Here is a 22757-nt window from a genome sequence, read left to right as displayed (position 1 = left end):
TGTTTTAATTTATGAAAAACTTTTATTCAGTTTCAAATTAAAATTATAAAAACCTATTAGCTTGTTTTAGAAAAGGGAACACATGCCTAATTTCTTACAAAGGAATAAAGTATTTTACCTTCTCCCAACTATTTATGAGGATATTAACAATCTTTTTAGTTTTTTTAATATTTATTTATTTATTATGTATACAACATTCTGCCTCGATGTATGCCCGCACGCCAGAGCAGGGCGCCAGATCTCAGTACAGAAGGTTGTGAGCCACCATGTGGTTGCTGGGAATTGAACTCAGGACCTCTGGAAGAGCAGCCAGTACTCTTAATCTCTGAGCCATCTCTCCAGCCCAATCTTTTTAGTTTTTAACCCCATGTTTCAAGAACACTTACAAAAAATTGTTTTGTCTCAGCTGGACAGTGGTGGCCCATGCCTTTAATCCCAGTACTTGGGAGGCAGAAGCAGGCAGATCTCTGTGAGTTCGAGGCCAGCCTGGTCTATAAGAGCTAGTTCCAGGACAGGTGCCAAAGCTACAGAGAAACCCTGTCTCAAAAGAATAAAAAAACAAAATTATTTTGATAATGTCTCAACAAAAAGTCTCTCCATTTATAATGCTGACAAACTGACTAGTACAAAAAATTATATACAGTGTATTTTTAGCTGCTAATGTGTCTTGGTGGAGTTCAGGTGGTGCTGGGGAAGGGAAAAGGTGTTTGCCTTCCATTCCTGTGTCCATGCAACACACAGTGAATAAAGGTGCTCCAGCCTGTGCTCGGGTGCTGAGAACTCCCCTTTGCTGGGCTCTCGTTACCCTTCAGAATACTTCTAATTGTCCATGTAATTAGCTTTCCACAACCTTACATAGCTGTCATCTCCTGAAGATGCTAGCACTGTTCCTGTTATATTCTAGCTACCTGCCAGACATGAGAATTATGATCACCAAACTAAGCCACAATCTGGATTTAAATTATGTTGGACCACCAGAAGTAAGTTCTTTCCTCACAAGTTTTAATGTGAAAATTCTTATATCTTTAGTTGCTATTGCCAGAATGTGGAAAGGTCTTTCCAAATTTGGAGCAAGTACAATATCATGAACAGGATCAGTGGTGGTCATAAGAGTTTCCGCTTGCATTATTCATGGTGTTTTAGCTGTAATAAAAACTCTGGTCCAGGCGGTGGTGGCGCACGCCTGTAATCCTAGCAATTGGGAGGCAGAGGCAGGTGCATCTCTGAGTTTGAGGCCAGCTTGGTCTACAAATCGAGTTTCAAGACAGACAGATCTGTTACGCAGAGAAACCTAGTCTTGTAAAACCAAAACCAAACTGAAATAAAACCCAAACACACAAAAGAAAACCCCCGCACCTCAGCCATTGCATGGACTGGACTAGTGCTACCACTTCCCACAGCTGTCTGGAGGGGTGAGTGCAGTAGCTGGAAGTGGTCCAGGAAACATGAGCTGTCACTCGGCAGAGCGCGGGCCGAGATCTACAACATCTGGTGTCTCGCACCTTCTTACCACACCATCTGCTGGACAGGTTGCTGAAGTCAGACCCATATGCGTGGGAGCAGATTTCACATTGGTAATGAATGCTGTGCCCTCCTCACCCAGTGACTCTGTCCTCACAGTTTATCACTTGATTCTCCTGCTCTTTCTTTCCCACACAACAGCTGTTAGGTCAAAAGAACAGGAGGCCGAAACCGGTCCACATTCAGGATGCGCCGTGTCCCACAGAATGCAGATCACTGCGTGTCTTCCATCCAGCAGTGCAATGCCAACCTCCACTTTCACTTTATCTCAGACCTTCCTGAGACGGGGAACCACCTCTCCCTGCGGGCACTGACATTTGTCAAGTACCGTTAAGCCTCAACCTTCTGGTCAGTTGCTGGAGCAGATGCCATCGGGAACCTGTGGAAGGTGAAAGACACATTGTAAATGGTGTCCTTGTGGTCCACTGCGATGCTGCGGGCCACAGACATGGCCATCGTCACCTGTTTTCTTATTTGTTGCTTCAGAACTTACAGAACGTGTGACCAGTGAGAGGTGGAGCTGTCGTTTTTAACCTTGTATCAGTTCTCACTGCTGTTGAATTTTATTATAGGGACTGAACAAAATTTAACTGTTTATTCTTACTCAGTCATGTTAGAACAAAGCCACCCCAAGCCTCTGTGTGTTTCACACTGTATGGTGGAGTTGAGTCAGTGTGACAGAGATTCAAATAGTTATCTGACTCTGTAGGAGAAGTATAATCTGTCGCAAAATGAACCTTATTTAAAATCTCTGTTATGAATAATTGAAAATATGTTGTTTTATCCTTCCGTTTTAGTAAATATAAAGGTTTCATTTTCAAAGTTTATTTTTCTAGGACAAAGCATCATATTTGTTCAAAATAGCAAAAGCGATGTCAGCATCTGCAGGGCCCTTCAACCAGAAACACATCTTTTCAGAGATTTCCACTCACAGAAACCTAGAATCCTTGACTTTGTCCCTAGAAGTTTCATGATTGGCCTATATGGAGCAGAGTTGGAATATATTAAGAGATTTTTTTACATAGAGATACTTAGGGAAAGAGTAAAATAGATCCAGATTTTAAGGGAGAATCACACTTACTGTCTTTAAAATAGCCACTGTGTCTGGGGTGTGATGATGTACCCCTTTAATCCTAGCATTCAGCAGGCAAAAGCAGAACCAAGCAGATTTCTGTGAGTTTGAGGCCAGCCTGGTCTACATGGAGAACAAAATTCTAGGACAACCACAGCTACATAGTGAGTCTCTGTGTGCCCCCCCCCAATGTAAAAATAAAGACAAATGTACATTATTGGTATCGTATGAAGTTGTAGCTCAAAGAGTTGCCAGAGAACTAACTTAAAAGTGAGGTCACCAGAGTGAGAGCTGTGGTAAACTTGGGTAGATTACAGCTTGAGAAAGAAAACTACCCCAGGCCACAGGACTGCAGAGGAGATGATGTTTCAAATGATTCTGTGTACACGGGTGTTTTGTGTACACGTAATTTACACTGCAGTATATGTACACCTGGTACCAATGGAGGCCAGAAGAGGGCTTAGGATCGCCTGGAACCGGAGTGAGCAGATGGTTGTAATCTATCGTGGGGGTAATGGAAATCAAATTCTGGTCTTCTAGAAGAGTAACCCAGTGCTCTTAAATGCTGAGCCATCACTCCAGCCCCATATGCTGGATTTCTTATTTTTCACTTAACAAATTCTTTAGACTCTGGAGCATGGGGACTCCTAATGTCTTCTTAATTTTTTGTCCTGCATAGGATAACTGTTGTTTTTATTTTTTTCACTAATCAAAACAGCCTTCACCTTTCCCCCTGAAACTCTGTCATAATCACTATAAAAATAGTACTTAAAATTGGGCATGATGGCACACATCTTTAATCCCAGTACTCAGGAGGCAGAGGTAGATAGGTCTGAGTTCCGGGACTGCATGGTCTATACTGGGAGTCCACGCCAGCCAGGACTGTACAGACTCTGTCTCAGAGATTGTAAAGTATCCCAGCGTGTTCTGTCTTCAAGTCTTGTTCAAGATCAGGGCGCTTTTTTTTTTTCTGAGTTACTTAATCCAAATCAAAGATCTCATTCTCTTTTAAAATTTAAAAGATATTTTACATATATTTAGTGTGAGGTTTTGTGTGCATAATGTGTCTGTCTGTCTGTCTGTGGAAGTCAGGAGACAGCTTTCTCCCCCCACCACGTGGGCTCTGCTGGTAGAATTCAAGCTTGACAGCGACCTTGACTTTTCCTGCTGAGCAGTCTCTCTGACTCTCATCTCCGTAATAAAGCCCTCTTTGTGTAATACCCACACCGTGAATATTTTTTCCACGTATGTTTACATCTATTTTTAAAATACATTTTTTGTTTGTGTGTGTGCACGCATGTAGAGGTCAGAGGGCAACTTGTAGACATCAGTTCTCTTTTTACTGTGTGTGTCCCAGGAGTTGAACCAGGGCTGAGACTTGCAGTTGGAGATAGCACCTTAGCTGCTGAGCCCAGTCGGCCGCTCGTCTATTTCTTTTGAGAATATTTTATCTACGTGTAAGTGAAGAACTTACACTATGGTTCTAATTTGAAGCTGTCGCTAAAGTTAAATCTGGGTTAGACTAACCCTTTATATCCTGTTAAAAAGAAAATAATTTCCTTTTTTCTGTTTTGAAGTGATGCTTGTACTGTGCTCTGATGGTCCCCTGTCTCCACAGCTGTGCATGCCCAAAGGGCTGTCTTTCAGAACACAAGCGGACAATAAGGAGCCCCAGTTCCACTCGTTCATCATCACCCGCGAAGACGGTTCTCGCACCTACGGCTTTGTTCTCACTTTTTATGAAGAAGTCACAAGTAAGCAGATCTGCACAGCGATGCAGACGCTGTACCAGATGCACAATGCCGAGCAGCACGGCAGTGTGTACGCTTCCTCCTCCTGCAGCATGGACTCGCTGGCAAGCAGTATTGATGAGGGAGACGCAACCTCTCTTTTGAAACTCCAGCGATACAACTCTTACGACATCAACAGAGACACCTTGTATGTTTCAAAAAGTATCTGCTTGATCACACCTCTGCCTTTCATGCAAGCCTGCAAGAAATTCCTCCTCCAGCTTTACAAGGCTGTTACCTCTCAGCAGCCACCACCCTTGCCCCTTGAGAGCTACATCCATAATATTCTCTATGAGGTACCCCTTCCACCTCCTGGGAGGTCACTAAAGTTTTATGGTGTTTATGAGCCTGTCATCTGCCAGAGGCCTGGGCCCAATGAACTTCCTCTTTCTGACTACCCTCTCCGAGAGGCCTTCGAGCTCCTGGGATTAGAGAACCTCGTTCAAGTGTTTACCTGTGTCCTTCTAGAGATGCAGATCCTTCTCTACTCACAAGGTAGGTGTCCTTGGCACTTTGTTTTCTAAAAGCAAGTACTTATGCCTGTGCTACCCTATTTCATTGTGGATTCAATTAATGACCCAAAGTCTCTTCTGTTTTGCATAAAGAGAATAGGCTTGGGTGAGATGAGAAACTATTTTGTTTCTATTTGAAGTGACAGTGACTGCAGAGATAAACAGGAAGGTATCGAAATTGTTTTGTTGACCTATTTGGGGGTATTTATTTGTTTATATTTTTAAATGAAAACAACTCTTTACCCACAACATATAATCATTAGATACATTGAAACCTGTTACTCTCAGTGACTAATGGACTTTTTTTTATTTTTTGAGGCAGGGTTTCTCTGTGTAACAGCCCTGACTGTCTTGGATAGCTCTTGTAGACCAGGCTGGCCTTGAACTCACAGAGATCCACCTGCCTCTGCCTTCTTGCACCACCACCACCCAGTTTGGACTCTGTTTCTTTATTTACAAATTGACAAAGTTTTACATGGAAATTCAGGTGGCATTTGAAAGTAATAAATATAATGTTTACTCTGCAACTTCCTGAGGCAGATAACTTTGGACATTTGCCTGTAGGAACATTTTATGAGTGAGAAAGAGATGTGCAGGTAGGAAACAGATTGCCTCCCCAGACCTAGCAACAGATCTGCTAGAGTTGTGTGTAATTGTGTTTTTAACCTCCCAAGTCCCAGATGGTGTTATCTTTATTGTATCTTTTATTCAGTGTCTCCCAACACAGATTTAGTTAAGATACTAACAAGTTGAATTTTGTTTCACTAGTATCTGACTAGTGAATGACTGATACTGAGCCTAGACTAGGATACCTGTTCCCATCTGAACATGAATTTACAGAAGCAGAGATGTTATGTCATAAAGCTACTGAATGGTTGGAAACTGTAAACTAGCCATGTGCACTGTTGAGACTTTGGAAAATATGGCACAGATATCTGGATTAGCATTTTGCTACTTTGTATTTAGGTTGGCAGAATTGTGGAACAGGCTCCCACTGTTGCTGTCATGTTTATTTTTTTCACTTTCTTTTTTTATTTTTCTATTTTAAATTATAAGTGAAACTGAGCCAAGCAGGCTATATTTATGCTTCTCCATCTTGTGTGTGTGTTGACACTATTTGTGTGTTGACAGCACTTCATGAGGTTTCTCAGTTTATCCTACGTAATAGTTTTTGATAATGTGTTCAGTGTTGTGCTTTGTTGTCAGGGAGTGCTCCAGTGGCTCATCTGAGTCCTTTATGTTCCTCTTGCCCTCTTTCTTAGTGCTCACCGTTACCTGTTACTCTTTTCCCTGAAGAGGTGGTGGCGATGGAGAGTTGCGCCATGCCAGCTCTCGGTGAGGGTTTGGGGATTCGAATGTTTAAATGATGGAGAAACGGCTCAGTGGTTACGAGCTGGACTCCTGCTGCCCCTGCAGCCGACTCACATTGCAGCTCCCAACAGCCTGTAACTCCAGTCAGGGGATCTAAGACCTTTTGATCTCCAAGGACATGAGGCACAGACATACACTCGAGCAAAGCACTCATACACCTAAAAAAAAAATAACCTTTTTAAAACGTTTAACCAGTATTGGTTTTAGAAGTCATAAATGCTTTGGTTTCAAATCTCTGCTCTGTCCCTTATTAAACTATAGGCCCTGTGGGTCACTGACTTAATTTTCAGAAGTCTTGGTCCCCCATATCTCCTGGATGCTTTGCCACCCACACCTGATTAGTTGCGGAAGTTAAATGAGAAGACCCATCTAGAATTTTTAGACTATATGTGATGCTCCTTTTATCCAGGGGGAAATTGAGGCCCAGGGGGGATAATTAGCACAAGTAAGCAATGGGATAGTCCAATGTAGGCTTCCATCCACCTCTCCTGACAACTAAACCACGTTGGCAACTGTACTGGGCCGACACATAACCTCCCTACGTCTCAATACTTACCTTTAAATTACTTGCTCATTCTTCAACTATATGGTAAATGTAACATACTAAATAGTTGTAAAATATGAAACAAAAGCTTTGTGTAGATGCAATTTTGGTGGTTTTTAACATTGATAATGTCTCTCCCCTTAGAGAAAGACACTAAAATGAACACATTTTAAAAGGAATCTTTATGTTGATTTGCCCTCTGGTGCCCTTTTTCCCCTCTGTGATTCTGTGTAAGGGGTTTAAGTATATTTGCCACTTCATTCCTTACATATTGATAAATATATGCCATACGGTTTAAAGGTGCTTAAGAACCAGACAGTTACCATGGAAACCCATGACTCTAAGTAGATGGATTTCAGTGATGAAAGTGTTCATTAAACTGACTTGAAATTTTAATCCACAATTTATTTAGACGGATTCAGTCTGTTATCTAGAGAGTAATTCTGTCACAATCTTTTTTCAGTGGCTATAAATTTTTAAGTAGAGAATGCACCCAGGAAGTCAAGACTGTTTCCTAGTACCTCATATTAGAAGAGTGTCTGGAGGTTACATGAAGCCAGACATGATCCTCTTTTCAAAAGAACAGTGGAAATATAAAAGATGGAGAATTTAAACACCAGTGTCTGACTTTTTGTATCAATAATTAAAGCCTCCAGAACACTTTTGGGTCTTGCTTACGTACTCCTTTGGTTCTTCACAGAGGAAATAAGCAGTTACTGCCACCTACACCAACTCTTGTTCCTGTTCCCGTGCCTCTGCGGGACTCCTCTGCCATCCCATAGTACTCTTCTCTGTCACTAGTTGTTGGAAAGCAGAAGCTACTTGGAGATTTTTTTAGAATGTTGGAAGTCTTCATTGTATATTGCAGTCATGCCAAAGTAGACTGCACTTGCTGGTTATACCTTATTAATCATAAAAACAAACCAAATATTTTGATAGAAAGAAGCTATGTTTCCATGACCTTGATGCAAAAAGCAATATAATTTAACCAATTAATATTTTAGTATTACTAGATTTGGGGGTTGGGGGTGAGGAGTTGCCTTGAACATGTTAGGCAAGTGTTCTACCAGTGAGCACATCTCCATGTGCTATTTTATGTTAAATTTACCTCAGTGTCGTTAGAATTGTTTCTCTTTTTGTGTGTTTTGTTGTTGTTTTTCCAGTCAGGGTTTCCTCTAGGTAACAGCCCTAACTGTCCTGGAACCAACTACGTAGACCAGGCTGGCCTCAAATTCTGCCTCTGCCTTCGAAGTGTTGGGATTAAAGGTGTGAGCCATTCAGTGATTTTTTTTTTTTTTTTTTTTTTTTTTTTTGAGATAAGAGTCTCTTGTGGCCCTGGCTGGCTTTGAGTTCGCTGTGTATCTCTGAGGATAACCTTGAACTCCTAATTCTCATTTCTCCACCTCCCAACCCAAGTGGGGTTACAAGCTTATGTCACCATGTCTAGCTCTATTTGTGTTGTTTTTAAAGCGGTAAGGAAGATTTTATTCAAGCCAATAATGTTTGTTTATTATTGTTGGAGCCCACAAGACTGCACAGTGAAGGCACAGCTGACAGACCAGTAGACGGATCGTGTGTATGCACATGTCTACTACATACACGTCCACATGGAATAACTCGTTTTGCAGAGCTGTGGGAACACATGGCTTTTGAAAAAGTCGCTGTCATATCTGTGGAAACCTTGTGAAGCCATGGTTCTTCCCTTCAAAATGGGATTCATTCCCAGAACAGCTCAGCAGTGTAACCTCTGCACTGGTTGCTCTACTCCTCCACACCAGGAGGCCTTGGAAGGATGGAATTCATTCACTTTTTGTTCTAGCAGACAAATTTACATAGAATCATCCCTTAAAATTACCTGCTCACAGACCACACAGAAATTTCTATAGAAGACAGGCACTGAGCAGGAAGGCGGCATGCCCCACCTTTGCTAACAAACAAATCCTGGCGTCCCCAAAGCTGGTTATCAGAAAAGAGATTAGATGAGGAGAAAGGGTGAACCCAGGATTCAGGGATGGTTTGGGACGTCAGGTACTTCCCCTTGGATGCTGGCTCTTCCCTGAGCCGGGTCACCCGCTCCGAAGTACTACTTTGTCATAGTGTCATTGTCCTTGCCTATGGAATTTTCCAACTACAGCTATAAAAACTAGAAACCTCATGGGATCAGTTCTTCCTCTTCCTCTTTCTTCTTCTTCTCCTCCCTTACTCTCCTTCTTCCCCTTCTTCTCCACACTCTTTCGCTTCACCTTCTCCCCTCGCATGATAAAGAACACGCAGAGGTAATGAACCTGAGTTCATCTGTTTTACCCTCAGATCCTCGCCTGCCACAGACATCTAATTCCGAGCCCTGAGGGGTACTGAGGCGGGTACTCAAGGCCCCCCAATAGCCAATTGTGATAGATGTATGGGACTACCCTATGCAAGCAAGGAAGCCTTTAATAGTCTGATTTTACACTGCCCATCTATCTAACATATGACAGTGAAAGACCCCCAGTGCTGGGGAGACTCTCACTCAAGTCTCGGGATAACACGACCCCCTTAGTAACTCACGAGAGACCGTCCTTGCTGCAATCACACGAGGCTTTAATGATGAGATGAGACGGGAACCAGTGCACTGAGGCCGAGACTCATAACCCACGCAGGGGAAGAGTTCGACCCCGAGTGACCAGGAGAACCGATTTTTAAGGTAAGAAACCACAGCCCAGTGATCCGGAATTGGCAGGGAGAGTGTGTCACAGAAAATTCCGAAAACACCAGTGAAGTTTACAAGGGGGCAACCCCCTGCCTCTCAGGACCACTCCCAACGTCATAATCAGCTAGTTCTTAAAACACATTACAATGACAATCACAAGGGGGAAACTCCCTGTTTCTCAAGATTATTCTCAAGATTACAACCTAACTATCTTTGGCTAGTTCCTGAAACACAGTCACTAACCGGCTAATCCTAGATTTTTGATTCTTCTCTTCCTGCTTGGATTTTTGGCTATTTTCTTCCTGCTGGGGAGGTCTGGATTTATCCAGGTCTTTCAATAGAGTCCTGAGTCAGTAAACATCTTTACCATAACGTCTGCTCTTTTATCACTGCTTGAGAAACAGCGTGTGATTTATTCAGTCCACTGAGCTGATTAGTTTTTAGTTCCGCGGTTGTCGTAGTGACCTTCTAAAGTGACGTGTGTTCATTTGCTTTGGAGCTGCCATTCATAAACCAAGTAGCCTTTTTCTTTTCTTTTTTTCTTTTTTTGCCTGTTGAGAGGTGTTGTGTCCCAGTGACAGTGGAACCTGGCAGATCCTCACACATTTCCAGCCAGCCCTAAAGGAAAAGAGATGCCCTGTGTTGTATGAATCTCTTTGCACTCCAGTGTTAAAGAAATTCAGTATAAACTATTTCCATTTATTTCATTGTGCAACTTTCTCTTTAGAGAGTCTTTCTGATCTTACAAGATACCGTGAATATTTCAAGTTTGAAGATCATTTGATGTACTAAAGTCGTGGGTACTATTTGGCTTAATATCTAATTGCAAGCTCATAGTTGCTCTTCAAATGGAAAATCTGCAGTCCTTTGGGCCTACAGTAGTTACTAGGAAATAAAGATACTTAACAAATGGAAACTTTGTAGTGCATTGCCCCTGCAGTAGTTACTAGGAAATAAAGATATTTAACATGACTCCATAGCTGCTTCATGAAGAATTTGCCTGCACTCCAGCTTCTGGCTTACATTGTTTATTCATTCCCATTTAGCATGTCTAATTGGTATGACTTGAAAAGTGAATTTATATAATTTCTGTCCCATATAATTTATATAATTTCTGTACATGCTACATAGAGAAAGTGGTTCCATAAAACATACATGTAAATTCTGTTTAAATATTCTGATTCACTTTAGACTTCAACTTTAATTCCATCAACCCTAACTTTTTGTTTGTTTGATTTTTTTTTAAGACAGGATTTCTCTGTGTAGCCCTGCTTGCCCTGTAATTCACTTTGTAGATAGACTGACCTTGAACTCAAAGATACATCTGCTTCTGCCTCCTGAGTGCTGGGATTAAAGGCATGAACCACCACTAGCCAGTGTAACCCTAACATTTTAAATGCCTATCATAGTAATTATAGCCATTGTTAACAGATTTTGGTACCTTAGTATATGAGACATCTCTGTAAAGTTGTTCCAGAAGACTCTTTTTTTCTACCCCTGACCATTTATATGAATCTGTGCATTAGGTTTTAGGCCTCTTATAAGGGAGGATGCCAAGGGACACTAGTCCTTTTATCTATCCCGAATATAGATTATGGCCCAAACAGGCTGTAGTTTGTTTTTAATTTTTACTATTTTCTTTTTAGTTTATGTGTATGGGTGTTTTCTGTGTGTATCTATATGCACTGCATGTGTGCAGTGCTCACAGAGACCAGAAGAGGGCGTCAGATCTTTTGGAACTGGAGTTACAGGCAGTGTGAGCCACCATGTAATGATAGGAATCAAGAAGAGTAGCCAGTCACGGAGCTGTCTCTCCAGCCCCATACTTCATGTTTCTTGTTGAAAACTTTGGCTTCCAGCACTTTAAATTTCTCTAAACCAAGACAAAAAAAGAAGAAGAAAACTGAACGAATCTTGATTGGACTCCTTAATAGTGGAAAATTATCAAGTGTTTATTATTAATGAAATTATCTTAACTAAAATTATATTAAGTTTTATAAATTATAACTGAAATAACTTTAGTTAATCTGCCTTCCACTGTGCTGTTAAGACACATTTAAGAGCCAGGCAGTGGTAGTGGTCTTTAATCCTAGAGGCAGATTTAATCAAGAGGCAGAACAAAAAAGGTCCAGGACAGCTAGAACTACAAAGAGAAACCCTGTCTCAAGAAACAAAGTCCTTGTTTAAATCTTATCAACATCTTCTATTCAACATTGTTAATTTATTTTATGTTTTATTTATTCCTTTATAATTTCATGCATCTGTATAGTATATCTTGATTTTTTTTTATGTGTATGAGTGTTTTGCCTGCATATATGTCTGTGTACCACCAGTGCTTAATGAAGGCCAGAAGAGGGCATTGATCCCTGGAACTGGAGTTACAGACAATTGTGAGCTGTCATGTGGGTGCTAAAACTGAACTCGGGTCCTTTGGAAGAGCAGCCGGTTCTTTTAACCTCTGAGTCATCTCCCCAGTTCCATTATCTTTATTATTACTTTATGTGACAAGTATTTTACCTACATGTGTGTCTGTGCGCCCTGTGCATAAATGGTGCCCATGGAAGCCGGAAGAGATCATCAGATTCCCTAGAACTGGAGTTAGAGACAGTTGTGAACCTCCATGTGGGTGCTGGGAATCGAACCCAGGTGCTCAAGAGTAGTCAGTGCTCTTAACCCCTGGGTCATCTCTCCAGTCCCCAGTCCAGTCTTATCTTATCTTGACCATATCTACTCCCCAGTCTTTTCTCTCCCTTCAAGACTCCTAAGCAGGGTCTCTTCCCGTATTTATAGTTCTCTCTCCTTCCCCTCCCCTTGTCTCTCCTCTGTGTCCTCTTTCCTTTCTCTCTGTAACCCAGTGAGTTCAGTTAATGCTTCGTGCTGGAATGTTGACTGATGCTGTTGAGGTAACATAGCCGCAGTGAGTTCATGAGAGTTGTGGCCGTGCCCTGTCTAGAAGACAGCATCTCACAGAATTCTTCACCAATCCCTGGTTTTTATGTTCTTTTCCTCGCTCTCTTCCGTGATGCTGAGTGAGCCTTGTGAAGGTTTATATAGATGTTTCATTTATGGCCGAGCACCCAGTGGTACTTGAACCACTTAGGAGTTTCTGCACTAACTGCTGAAAAAAGCTTCTCTGGCCAAGATCGAGGACAGTGCTAACTTTGGCTCCTCTTTCACTTCTGTCCTAACTATTTATTTATTTAGAGTGTGCATGTAGTGTGTGTGTATTAGGGTCAGTGGGGTGGTCCTGATGAGAAGAGGTCAGTCCTTAGAACCCACAGTGGAAAAGGTGGACTAACTCCTGATGATCTGAGGTCAGTCCTTAGAACCCATAGTAGAAAAAAGTGGACTAACTCCTGGAAGTTGACCCTCTGATCTGCTAATAAATAAAGCAAAGTAAATATTTTTTTTTTAAATAGAGAGGAAAACTATTCAGAAGTCAGTTCTCTCCTCCACCTGTTGCAGAAAGGTCTCTGGTTTCTAAGTGATTCTCTTGTCTCCCCGTGTTTCCCTGTAGAGCACTGAGATGCACACATCTGGCTTTTTGCATGGGCTCTAAGTCAAACTCAGATCTTCAGGCTTGTGTGGTGTTGGTGTTCTAGTTTCATTTCTGTTGCTGTGACACATTTAGGGGGAAGGGGCTTATTTTTCTTATAATTCCAGGTTATCGTCCATCTTAGCAGGGAAGCTACTGTGTCACTACACATCGGTAGTTGAGTGAGGAGAGGAGTGGACATGGATGATACCACTTGCTCTCTTACCAGTGTTCAGTTAGATGTCTTCATCCTTTTACAGTTCAAGATCCGTGCCTCAGGAATGCTGCCCACAGTGGCTTGGGTCCTCCTATATCAGTTAACATAAAGACGAGCCCACAGACGTATCCACGGGTTAACTAATGCAAAAACTTTCCTTATTAAGATGCTCTTGAAGGTGATTCTAGATCATGTCAAGTTGACAGTTAAAACTCAACCAGAACTTCTACCCTCTGCCGTGTCACTGGCCGTGATCTCTATATCCTTATAATGTTATCATTGTAACATAAGCAAACTCACTAAAACTCAGATTGTTTTATAACAGTGAGGCTACATGAAGAGACCACATCAGATAAACCTTCATAAACAACAGCATTTGGCTAAGATACTGGCTTCATCAGTGGACAGTATCCCCGTTATCATAAGGCTAGTTAGTACTCACAGGACCGTTAAACAAGCATGTCAGCCCCTATGTGAGCTATCCCTCTCCATCAGATGTCTTTGTTTCACAGTGCAGTGTGACTCCTACATCAATTCAAGTTTGTTCTATTCTGAAACATTTAAAAATAAAAAGGTCGATTTTGGTTACACATGCTTGTGTTCCCAACACTTCAGAGGCAAAGACGTGAGGGTCTCTGCAAGTTCATGACCTACTAGTCGACATACAGGCAAAAACTCTCGTCTCAAAAAAGGTAAGAAACAAAGATACTGCCCCAAATTAGACACTATGATGAAGGTTCTTTAGGACACTGACGTTCCTTCCCCGAATGAGGAACTTGGTGGTGCTCTTCTCCTGGATGAACTGCCTTTTTGCTGACCTAAGGGCTTAGAAGTGCCCTGTTGTTTCCATATGATTCACCCCTTGGAGGGGCTTTGAGCCTGGTGGTCAAGCTCAGACCAGCTGGAATCTAAGCTTCCTCGAGCATCAAGTTCTAACATAAGCTTCTCCTTTAATTTCATTTTAGATCTTAAATACCAGGGGAGTTTATATTTTGTTGTTTTATTATTGGTTTGCATTTCTGTAAGCATCTATAAACCACCTCCCAGGGTCCACTGGAAATTTTATCTTTGATGATTGATTACAGCCTGTGACCATGGGGACCATGTGACTACCCAGAATCAAAGGACCTCTGACTTGATTTTCTTTTTTATGGGCTCATGGTTTGGAATATGTAGCACAGATTCTAATTGGTATTAATAATAAACTCCCAGAGTCAGACACAGTGGTTAATGCTGAAGACGAGAGAAGACCCCAGCCACTGGAGAGTCCTTTACCTCTACCAGTGCTCAGACTGCACTGAGCTCCTGTCTCCTCCTGCCTTATATTCTGCTCTCTGCCTAGCAGTCACTCCTGTCTCCACCTCCTAGTGCTGGGGTTAAAGGCCTGTGGTCCCAAGTGCTGGGATCACCTTTGTGTGAGCTGTTTCTCTTTTAGACAGATTGAATCTTGTGTAGTCCAGGGTGGCCTTGAACTCCCTGGTCTCCAGTGGCTTAGCTCTGCACTTTTCAAGCAAGCTTTATTTGTTAAAACATAAAATAACACTACACAATTATAATAGAATTACAGTAGTTTTAACAAGATAAATAATTAATGTTGTAAAAGAAATAGGAAATACCAGCACTTAAGGGCAGAGGCTGGTAGATCTGTGTGAGTTTGAGGCCAGCCTGGTCTATAAAGTGAGTTCCCAGGCAACCAGGGTAACTAGAGAAACCCTGTCTCACCAAAATAAATACGTAAGTAAGTAAATCTGCTATGGTTGTTTGAATAAGAGGGGCTCCCATAGGTTCATATGTTTAAATGCTGAGAAAGTGGTACTATTTGAAAGGGTTGGGAGGTGTGGCCTTCTGGGGTAGGTGTGACCTTGTTGGAGGAAGTGTGTCACTGTTGGGCTTGAGGTCTTTAGAACGGTGCTGACAAAGACAATGCTGAGTGGGAAGACAGCTCGGTCATTGAACTGCTAGCCAACTAAGCGTGAGTACCTGGGTTGAAATCCCTGTGTTGCGGTGGTACACACCTGCAGCTTCAGCGCTGAGGAAAGGAGTAGTGAAAACAGGTCTCTGGAGGTCAGTGCCAGGCAGTGCAGCCAAACTGGTGAATTCTGATGAGAGACCCTCTCTCATAAAACAGGGTGGAAAGCAATTAAGGAAGACAGATTACATCAGCCTCCGCCTGCAGGTGTATAAACATACCCATGCAGACATGCAAAAAAAACCGCTTAAAGAAATTTTTTTATTTTTAATTTTCTTTTTGCTGTGCTGGTGATTGAACACAGAGGTCTTGTTTGTGCCTGACAACCATTCTGCCACTACTGTATTACCAGCTCCTGCTTTTTATTTCTTGATTCAGCTAAAAGGAATGATGTATTTCTGCCAAGTAATCTCATTGCAAAAAAAAAAAAAGTGTATGACATATCAACCAATCTTGTAGAGAATTCAAAACTAAAAAGATTAGACATAGAAATTTACAATTGGGAAAATGTTAGTGAAGGAAAAATGAACACTGTCTCTTAAGGTCCAGGAGAAGAGAATAAAATGTGTCATTTATTTTTACTTCCCATGGTGTTTTTTCTATAAACAAAACAAGAAAAAAAACCCACAGTACAAACTATTATTACTTGAAGAAAGTATATTTTCCAGGAGACTGAGTATTTCTCCAATCACAAGTAAACCAGCCAATTTGCTAGGAATTTAGTTTGTTCCAATTCCTTTGTCTTTCAGTTTAGGTTCAACCAGGAGACAGAAACCATAAAGTAGTTTAGGCAGAGGAATAAATATATAATATGAATTATTTTAGAAAACAAGCCTTAAGGGGATAAACTCTGACGGATACTTGATGAAGCACAGACATTTAAGTGGGACCCATACACCAAAGCTGTAGTGGCGAGCTCTTGAAAACTTTGTACTCATGAGGTATGCAGAAAGCCAGTCGATTACATGTCTATATGTTGCCTGTACCTGAGCTGATCCTTGGTCACTGACCTAACAAGACAAAGTCCAAGGCCCGTGTTGTGTGGCTGGTGATTTTCTGGATGTCACTGTAGTATGAGGTCTGAATATGCAGTGTATTGTAGGACCATAGAAAGTGGAATCCACCGACTGCCATTCTTGGCATGTGGCATAGCGGTGTGCCACCAGGTGTCTTCACACACCCATATTGCTGGTCCTCTAGGCTGCAATAGCAAGACCTGCTGCATGCTGGGACCAGGAAACAGCGTGTCTCCGTTGCCCTCTGCTGGCAAAGCTTAGTATTGTATCCATTGTCAGAATGGTTAGAGGCCAACAAGCTATAATAAGTGGATGAATTTGGAGCTGAGGGACATTAATGAATAATTGGCGCATAATTTGCTTAAAACTGCAAGTTAACCTTTCTCGTTACCTGTCATGTGATGGAGAAAGAAATAAAAAAAAAAGAAGCAGACACTGGTGTCTTAGAACCAACAGCCCTTACTGTTTCTGCAGGCTGATCTGGTGCTCACATCTAGGCCATACTTTTCTTTTAAGATTTATTTGTTTGTTTATTATGTATACATTGTTCTTCCTGGACGCCAGAAGCAGGCACCAGATCTCATTACAGATGGTTATGAGCCACTACATGATTGCTGGGAATTGAACTCAGGACCTCTGGAAGAGCAGCCAGTGCTCTTAGCAGCTGCTGAGCCATCTTTCCAGCCCTAAGCCATACTTTTCTGTAGGACTTCAGCAACCACAAAAGAATAACAATGTTATTCTGTGATCAACAAAATACACACACACACACACACACACACACACACACACACGGAACCAGGGTCACTCTGATGCATACTAAGCAAATGCTCTGCCACTAACCTACATTCTTAATCCCAGTTATAGCTTTATATGCACTATAGATCACATATACTATGATAGTATTTCTTCACTAAGATGTTCGACAGTTCCTGAAGAGTGTGCATATTTCTTCTCTGCAATTACTAATAAATTTGGTCTGGTCTGTAACTTTTATTCATCACTAGTGATGTGCTTTGTGAACAGATGCTCCACTTCCCAGGCAGAATTTGTGGGGGAGGAGAGAGTGCCATGGGGTACCTGACATAATGAGGCGTACTGCAGAAGTCAAGTTAGTTTGACAGTGCATGCTGTCTAAGCCTAAAGGCCACTCGGCCAACCCGAGGAATTTTCAGGTCAGCTTTCTGTTCCCGTTCCCACCCAGGCATCTTGCCTGATCACTAGCAGAACAGTAGTAACTATTTGATTGTTTTTGATCTCTTCCCCTCTAGTACCAACTTTCCTAGTCCTGCGTCTGTGAATATCTAGTGGTTGTGTGTGTGTGTCCATCCATACCTACCAAATAATTAGGTCAACTCTTTGTACTCATGACACACTCCGACCTTGAGACCACTAGTGTTTGTCTTAGGACTATCCATGTTAAGTAAGTTCCACCTAAATTTTATTCTTAATAAGTAAAAAAAGCAATGAAGATTTCAAGTATAGGTGAGCTGTTAATAACTAGGCATCCATCTAAAAAATGGTAAAGTTCAATAAAAATGAGGGTTCCTCCGTTACAGGTTCAACTGCAAACAAAGTATTGTGCAGATGGGGCCCCAGAAGCATCCAGTTCAGGCAGTACAGCATAATTCTCAGTATATTTGTAAAATACAGTATCTATTTAAAATATTGTTTCAAGTACAGACCAAAAACGTGGTCTCATAAGATAACTCAGCGGGTAAAGGTGCTTGCTGCTAAACCTGATGACCTGAAGTCCACCCCAGGACCACCGTAGTGGTAGAAAAGAACCAATTCCCAGCAGGTTGTTCTGTGACTGCCTTCCCCTCCCCAATTATATACATAATTGTAATTTAAATTTTTTCTTTTAAATTTATTTTCTTTAAGCCGGGTGGTGGTGGCGCACGCCTTTAATCCCAGCACTTGGGAGGCAGAGGCAGGCGGATCTCTGTGAGTTTGAGACCAGCCTGGTCTACAAGAGCTAGTTCCAGGACAGGCTCCAAAACCACAGAGAAACCCTGTCTCGAAAAAGAAAAAAAAAATTATTTTCTTTAATGTGAATGAACGTTTTGTCTGCATGTGTGTCTATGCAGCACGTGCATGCCTGGTGCCCTTGGATGTAAGGAGAGGGAGGTCGTTGGCTCTCTTGGAAGCATGGATGGTTGTGAGCTACCATGTGGACGCTAGGAATCGAGTCTAGGTCGTCTGCCAGATCCAGGGAGATCCAGCACTCCCTTCTGTACCCCAAGGGTAGCTTCCCTCATATGCACATGCCTTCCCCCCCATATACACATAATTTAAAAATAACAAAAATGAATCTTTAAAACATTTTAATGATAGAATGGCACAAAAATTTTAAGTGGAAAACATCCTTTTTGTACTTGGTCAAATGAACCAAGTAACAGCTGACCATTTTTCTTAACCTTTAGCAAATACCAAAGTATTCCCCGGGTTTTAATGTAATTGTGTACACTGAATTCTATGAAATTCTTATGAGTCCACAATCCCTTATCTTTAATTCCCAAATCTAAAACAGTTCTGAAAATGATTATTTTTGTAACTGATTTATTATCAACAAAACCAGATCAGAACCAAATTAAATTTATGTTTTCTCTCTTCCCTATAAAACACTTACATGGCTTGCTCTGAAAATATTAATGTTGTTTATAAGCTTCATCCCTGTCAGAGATTATGATCTAAACATGTTACCGCCTTTCAAAGTCTAAAAAAGAAATCTAATTCTAAAACATATCTGTCTGCCTCCAAGGATTTAAGTAGGAATTTTGAACATGTCGAAGTACAGAACATCTAAGGCAGACTGTTTAAGAGGGCATGCATAATATCATGGACAATTGCTGGTTTTGACAAATAATTTCATGTAAAGACAACCAGAAGTGGGCATGGTGGTGCATGCTAATCCCAGCACTTTGGCAGGCAGAGGCAGGTGGATCTCTGAGTTCAAGGCCAGCCTGGTCTACAGAGTGAGTTTCAGAACAGTTTCCAAAGCTACAGAGAAACCCTGTCTTGAAAAACAAAACAAAACAAAAATCCTTTAATTATATGGTAGTTCTTTTTTCCTTAGATTTGATATTCTGTAGTTAGGAGTTAAATACAGAAAATGGGACTGTGTTTTGTCTGTTTTTTGTTTTGTTTTGTTTTTTAATGACAGGTTTCTCTGTGTAACAGGCCTAGAACTCACTCTGTAGACCAGGCTGGCCTTGAACTCACAGGGATTCATCTTCCTCTGCCTTCTGAGTCCTGGGATTAAAGGCAGGCGCCACCATCACTCAGCTCTGATTTTTTTTTTTTTTTGACCGTTAAAACGTTTCTTTTAAGGTGGATCTCTGTGAGTTCGAGACCAGCCTGGTCTACAGAGCTAGTTCCAGGACAGGCTCCAAAGCCACAGAGAAACCCTGTCTCAAAAAACAAAAACAAAACAAAAAAAAAGCTTTAAAAAAAAAAAAACGCTTCTTTTATTTTAACTCACCTGAGTTAAGTGTGGGACAGTGAAACAAGTCCAGCAGGATATATACAGCATGTCGAGGAGGCAGCCTTTAAAAACACGCTATAGAAAAGAGGAAGACTGGGAATATACCTGGATTAACAGAAGCACTGGCAACTGATTAACCCATATGCAAGTCCAGTAATCTCCAAAGGATTTGGCAAAGATTATTTTCATTTCCAGTCTTTTAAAGTAGACAGATTTGCTTACAATACAGCTGATTTTATTTTATTTTATTTTATTTTTTTGGCTTTTCGAGATAGGGTTTCTCTGTAGCTTTGGTGCCTGTCCCCGGATCTAGCTCTTGTAGACCAGGCTGGCCTCGAACTAATACAGCTGATTTTAAAAGCACACAAAATTTTAAGTACAAACAATGGGATTTTAAATCAGAAGAATGATGAAGGTGCCAGCAACAAAACTGACCGCCCAGGGCAGTGATGGCCGACAAGGAAGCTGGAATTATCCTACAAAGCAAGAAGGGGAGCGGGAACGACTACATGGTGGGGGATATTTTCTGGCCCACTTGACCAATCCCATATCCAGTCCGAGTTTTTCTTCAAGATGCTTTCAACCTCTCTTCTTCTCTCAAGATAGTCTTCCTCAGACAGAGTGCTGTTTTTCTCTCCAAAGCTGTGTGTGTCTGTTTCAGATCTGTTGGTATCTTGTGGTGTCTGGGCGCGAGGTGGGCTGGCACAATGAGAGCTCTTGGAGCTACTTCGTCCAGATTCATGCTGAGCATCCAGCAGTATTTTTTTCCATATCCCCTTTATAAATGGAGACAGAGGCTGGAACACTGCTCCTGTTCCCATTGCTGAAGTGCAGTTCTACCCAGGAGCCCTGCAGGTTCTCCTCCCTGCTCTGCAACAGGGTAGCTCTGCAGAAGAACCCAAGAGCACCGCAGGCCTCAGCGGAGGTCACTGAGAGATACGAGAGCCGCCTGCTGCCTGCACAGCTCTGATTTTTTTTATATACTTACAAAATAAGCACTAAAATAATAAGATTATCTTAAAAAAATCAGATTATCAAAGTTGTAGCCATGATCATCTACACAAGGAGAGAAAAATTAACCTCTGAATTGGAGATTGTGTGTGTGTGTGTGTGTGTGTGTGTGTGTGTGTGTATGAAAGTGATTCATAGCAACAATGTTGTACTTTTTCAGAAGGCTAGAGAGCAAAAACAATTTATTAGGGTTTTTTTTAATTTATTTATTATGTATGCAATATTCTGTCTGTGTGTATGTCTGCAGGCCAGAAGAGGGCGCCAGACCTCATTACAGATGGTTGTGAGCCACCATTTGGTTGCTGGGAATTGAACTCAGGACCTTTGGAAGAGCAGGCAATGCTCTTAACCACTGAGCCATCTCTTCAGCCCCAATTTATTAGGTTTTGATTCCTCCACATTTTAAGAGAATTCAGGGCTGTGTGTGCATAATGGCACGTGCCTTTGATTCCCAGCTCTGGAAATGCTGATCTCTCTGAATTGTGGTCTGTAAAGGAAGAGGATGCAAATGACTCAGGTCCAGAGCTTCCAGGAAGAGCAGTGATCCTGCCCCCAGACTTTGTGCAAGCTACTCAGGTGAAATAAGTTAACTCGCTACCTATGATGAGCTAAAACTGGCCGCCTTCCTCCGTGATCCTGTCTATGACTATTTTGCGTGCATGTGTCCGTGTGCACCGTGTGCCTGGTCAGAAGGAGGGGGTCAGATCCTCTGGAACGGGAGTTGCTGATTTTTGTTAGGCATCATATGGGTGCTGGGCATTGAACTCAGGTCCTCTAGGAGCAGTAAGTACTCTAAACCAGTGAACCATCTCTCCAGTACAAAAATATGTATTTTAGCACAATTTTTTTCTGATATTTTCTGTTAGCTGCAGCCCTTGTTTCCCTTTTGTTCCTCTCGTCCATACAGATTACCAGCGCCTGATGACCGTGGCGGAAGGCATCACCACACTCCTCTTCCCATTTCAGTGGCAGCATGTTTATGTGCCCATCCTCCCTGCCTCTCTGCTGCATTTTCTCGATGCCCCTGTCCCTTACCTGATGGGTCTTCAATCAAAAGAAGGAACTGACCGGTCTAAATTAGAACTTCCGCAAGAGGTAAAGCGTTTGTTGACTTCAGGCATGGCTTTTATTACATAACATTGTCTTTGTGCAGTAGTTACGCCCGAATCTTCCCGGTACTGTTGGTTGGGGCCTGAGCCCTAGCCTGCAAACTATTTCTCTGATCCTCGATGCAGCACAACTATTAGTTAAATACACTTCCAAGAGGACAGTGACAAATTTCACAGCTATACATTTCTGAAGGTGGTATTACCATTTCTGAAGTGTGATATTACCATTTTATTATCCTAAAATAATTTAACTTTTTCTTCATCCTCATGCTATAAATTTTGTTTTGGAGCAGTGTATTAAGGCACTCTAAAGTAATAGAATTTATAGAATGAATATGTATATATTCATCATATATACATATCAATCATATGTGTATGTATGTATATTTGATGCCAGTGAAGGAATAGACTTGCTAGCAGGATGAGAGCAAGCAGTCAGAGAAAGAGGCGTCCTTCTTCCTTGTCCTTATGTCGGCAGAAGGCATGGCCCAGATTAGCAGTGGGTCTTCCCACCTCTGAAGATCTGGATTGTAAGTGGATCTTCCACTTCAGAGTAAGCAAAACTACCTCACAGGTGCCCTCCGCTCTTGTGTTTAGTTAGCTCCAGATGTTGTCATGTTAACAACCACGAATAGCCATCGTAAGCAGTATATAGTCCAGACTTAGTATTCCTTTAAAATTATTTTTAACTGAGTTAAATTTTATTTTTTACCTCCACTGAATGGAAAGTAATATGTCTCAGCAAGCGGGACAGTGGAGACAGCAGGTACGTCACTGCTTGCCATCTTCGGCTGTGACCAGTGATTAGCCGTTCTTAATGTTGGCATGATCTGTGAGACAGAAATTTAACCTCTAGCTTATTGGTACTATTCTTTCTCTGAATTGTATTTTTAAATATTTAGGAATAAAATAAT

At 41.7% G+C, this 22757-nt stretch overlaps 1 protein-coding gene and 1 pseudogene across 5 annotated transcripts in view; one reads left to right on the top strand and one right to left on the bottom strand.

Moving 5' to 3' along the window:
- Nucleotides 1-22757, top strand: part of Dennd5b (DENN domain containing 5B) — a 116499-nt gene that overhangs the window by 29106 nt on the left and 64636 nt on the right. For all 5 annotated transcript variants that reach the window (XM_041630269.1, XM_041630258.1, XM_041630236.1 and 2 more), the window contains 2 exons: nt 4212-4878; nt 21642-21829. In XM_041630269.1, the coding sequence (XP_041486203.1) occupies nt 4212-4878; nt 21642-21829 (855 nt within the window). The remainder of the gene's footprint in view (nt 1-4211; nt 4879-21641; nt 21830-22757) is intronic.
- On the bottom strand, nt 894-1971 carry LOC121432478 (annotated as a pseudogene).

The sequence above is a fragment of the Microtus oregoni genome, unplaced genomic scaffold, assembly GCF_018167655.1.
Source record: "Microtus oregoni isolate MIOR12 unplaced genomic scaffold, Mior012 000002F_ref0000024, whole genome shotgun sequence".
Lineage (NCBI taxonomy): Eukaryota > Metazoa > Chordata > Mammalia > Rodentia > Cricetidae > Microtus > Microtus oregoni.
This window is presented reverse-complemented; position numbering and strand designations above follow the sequence as displayed.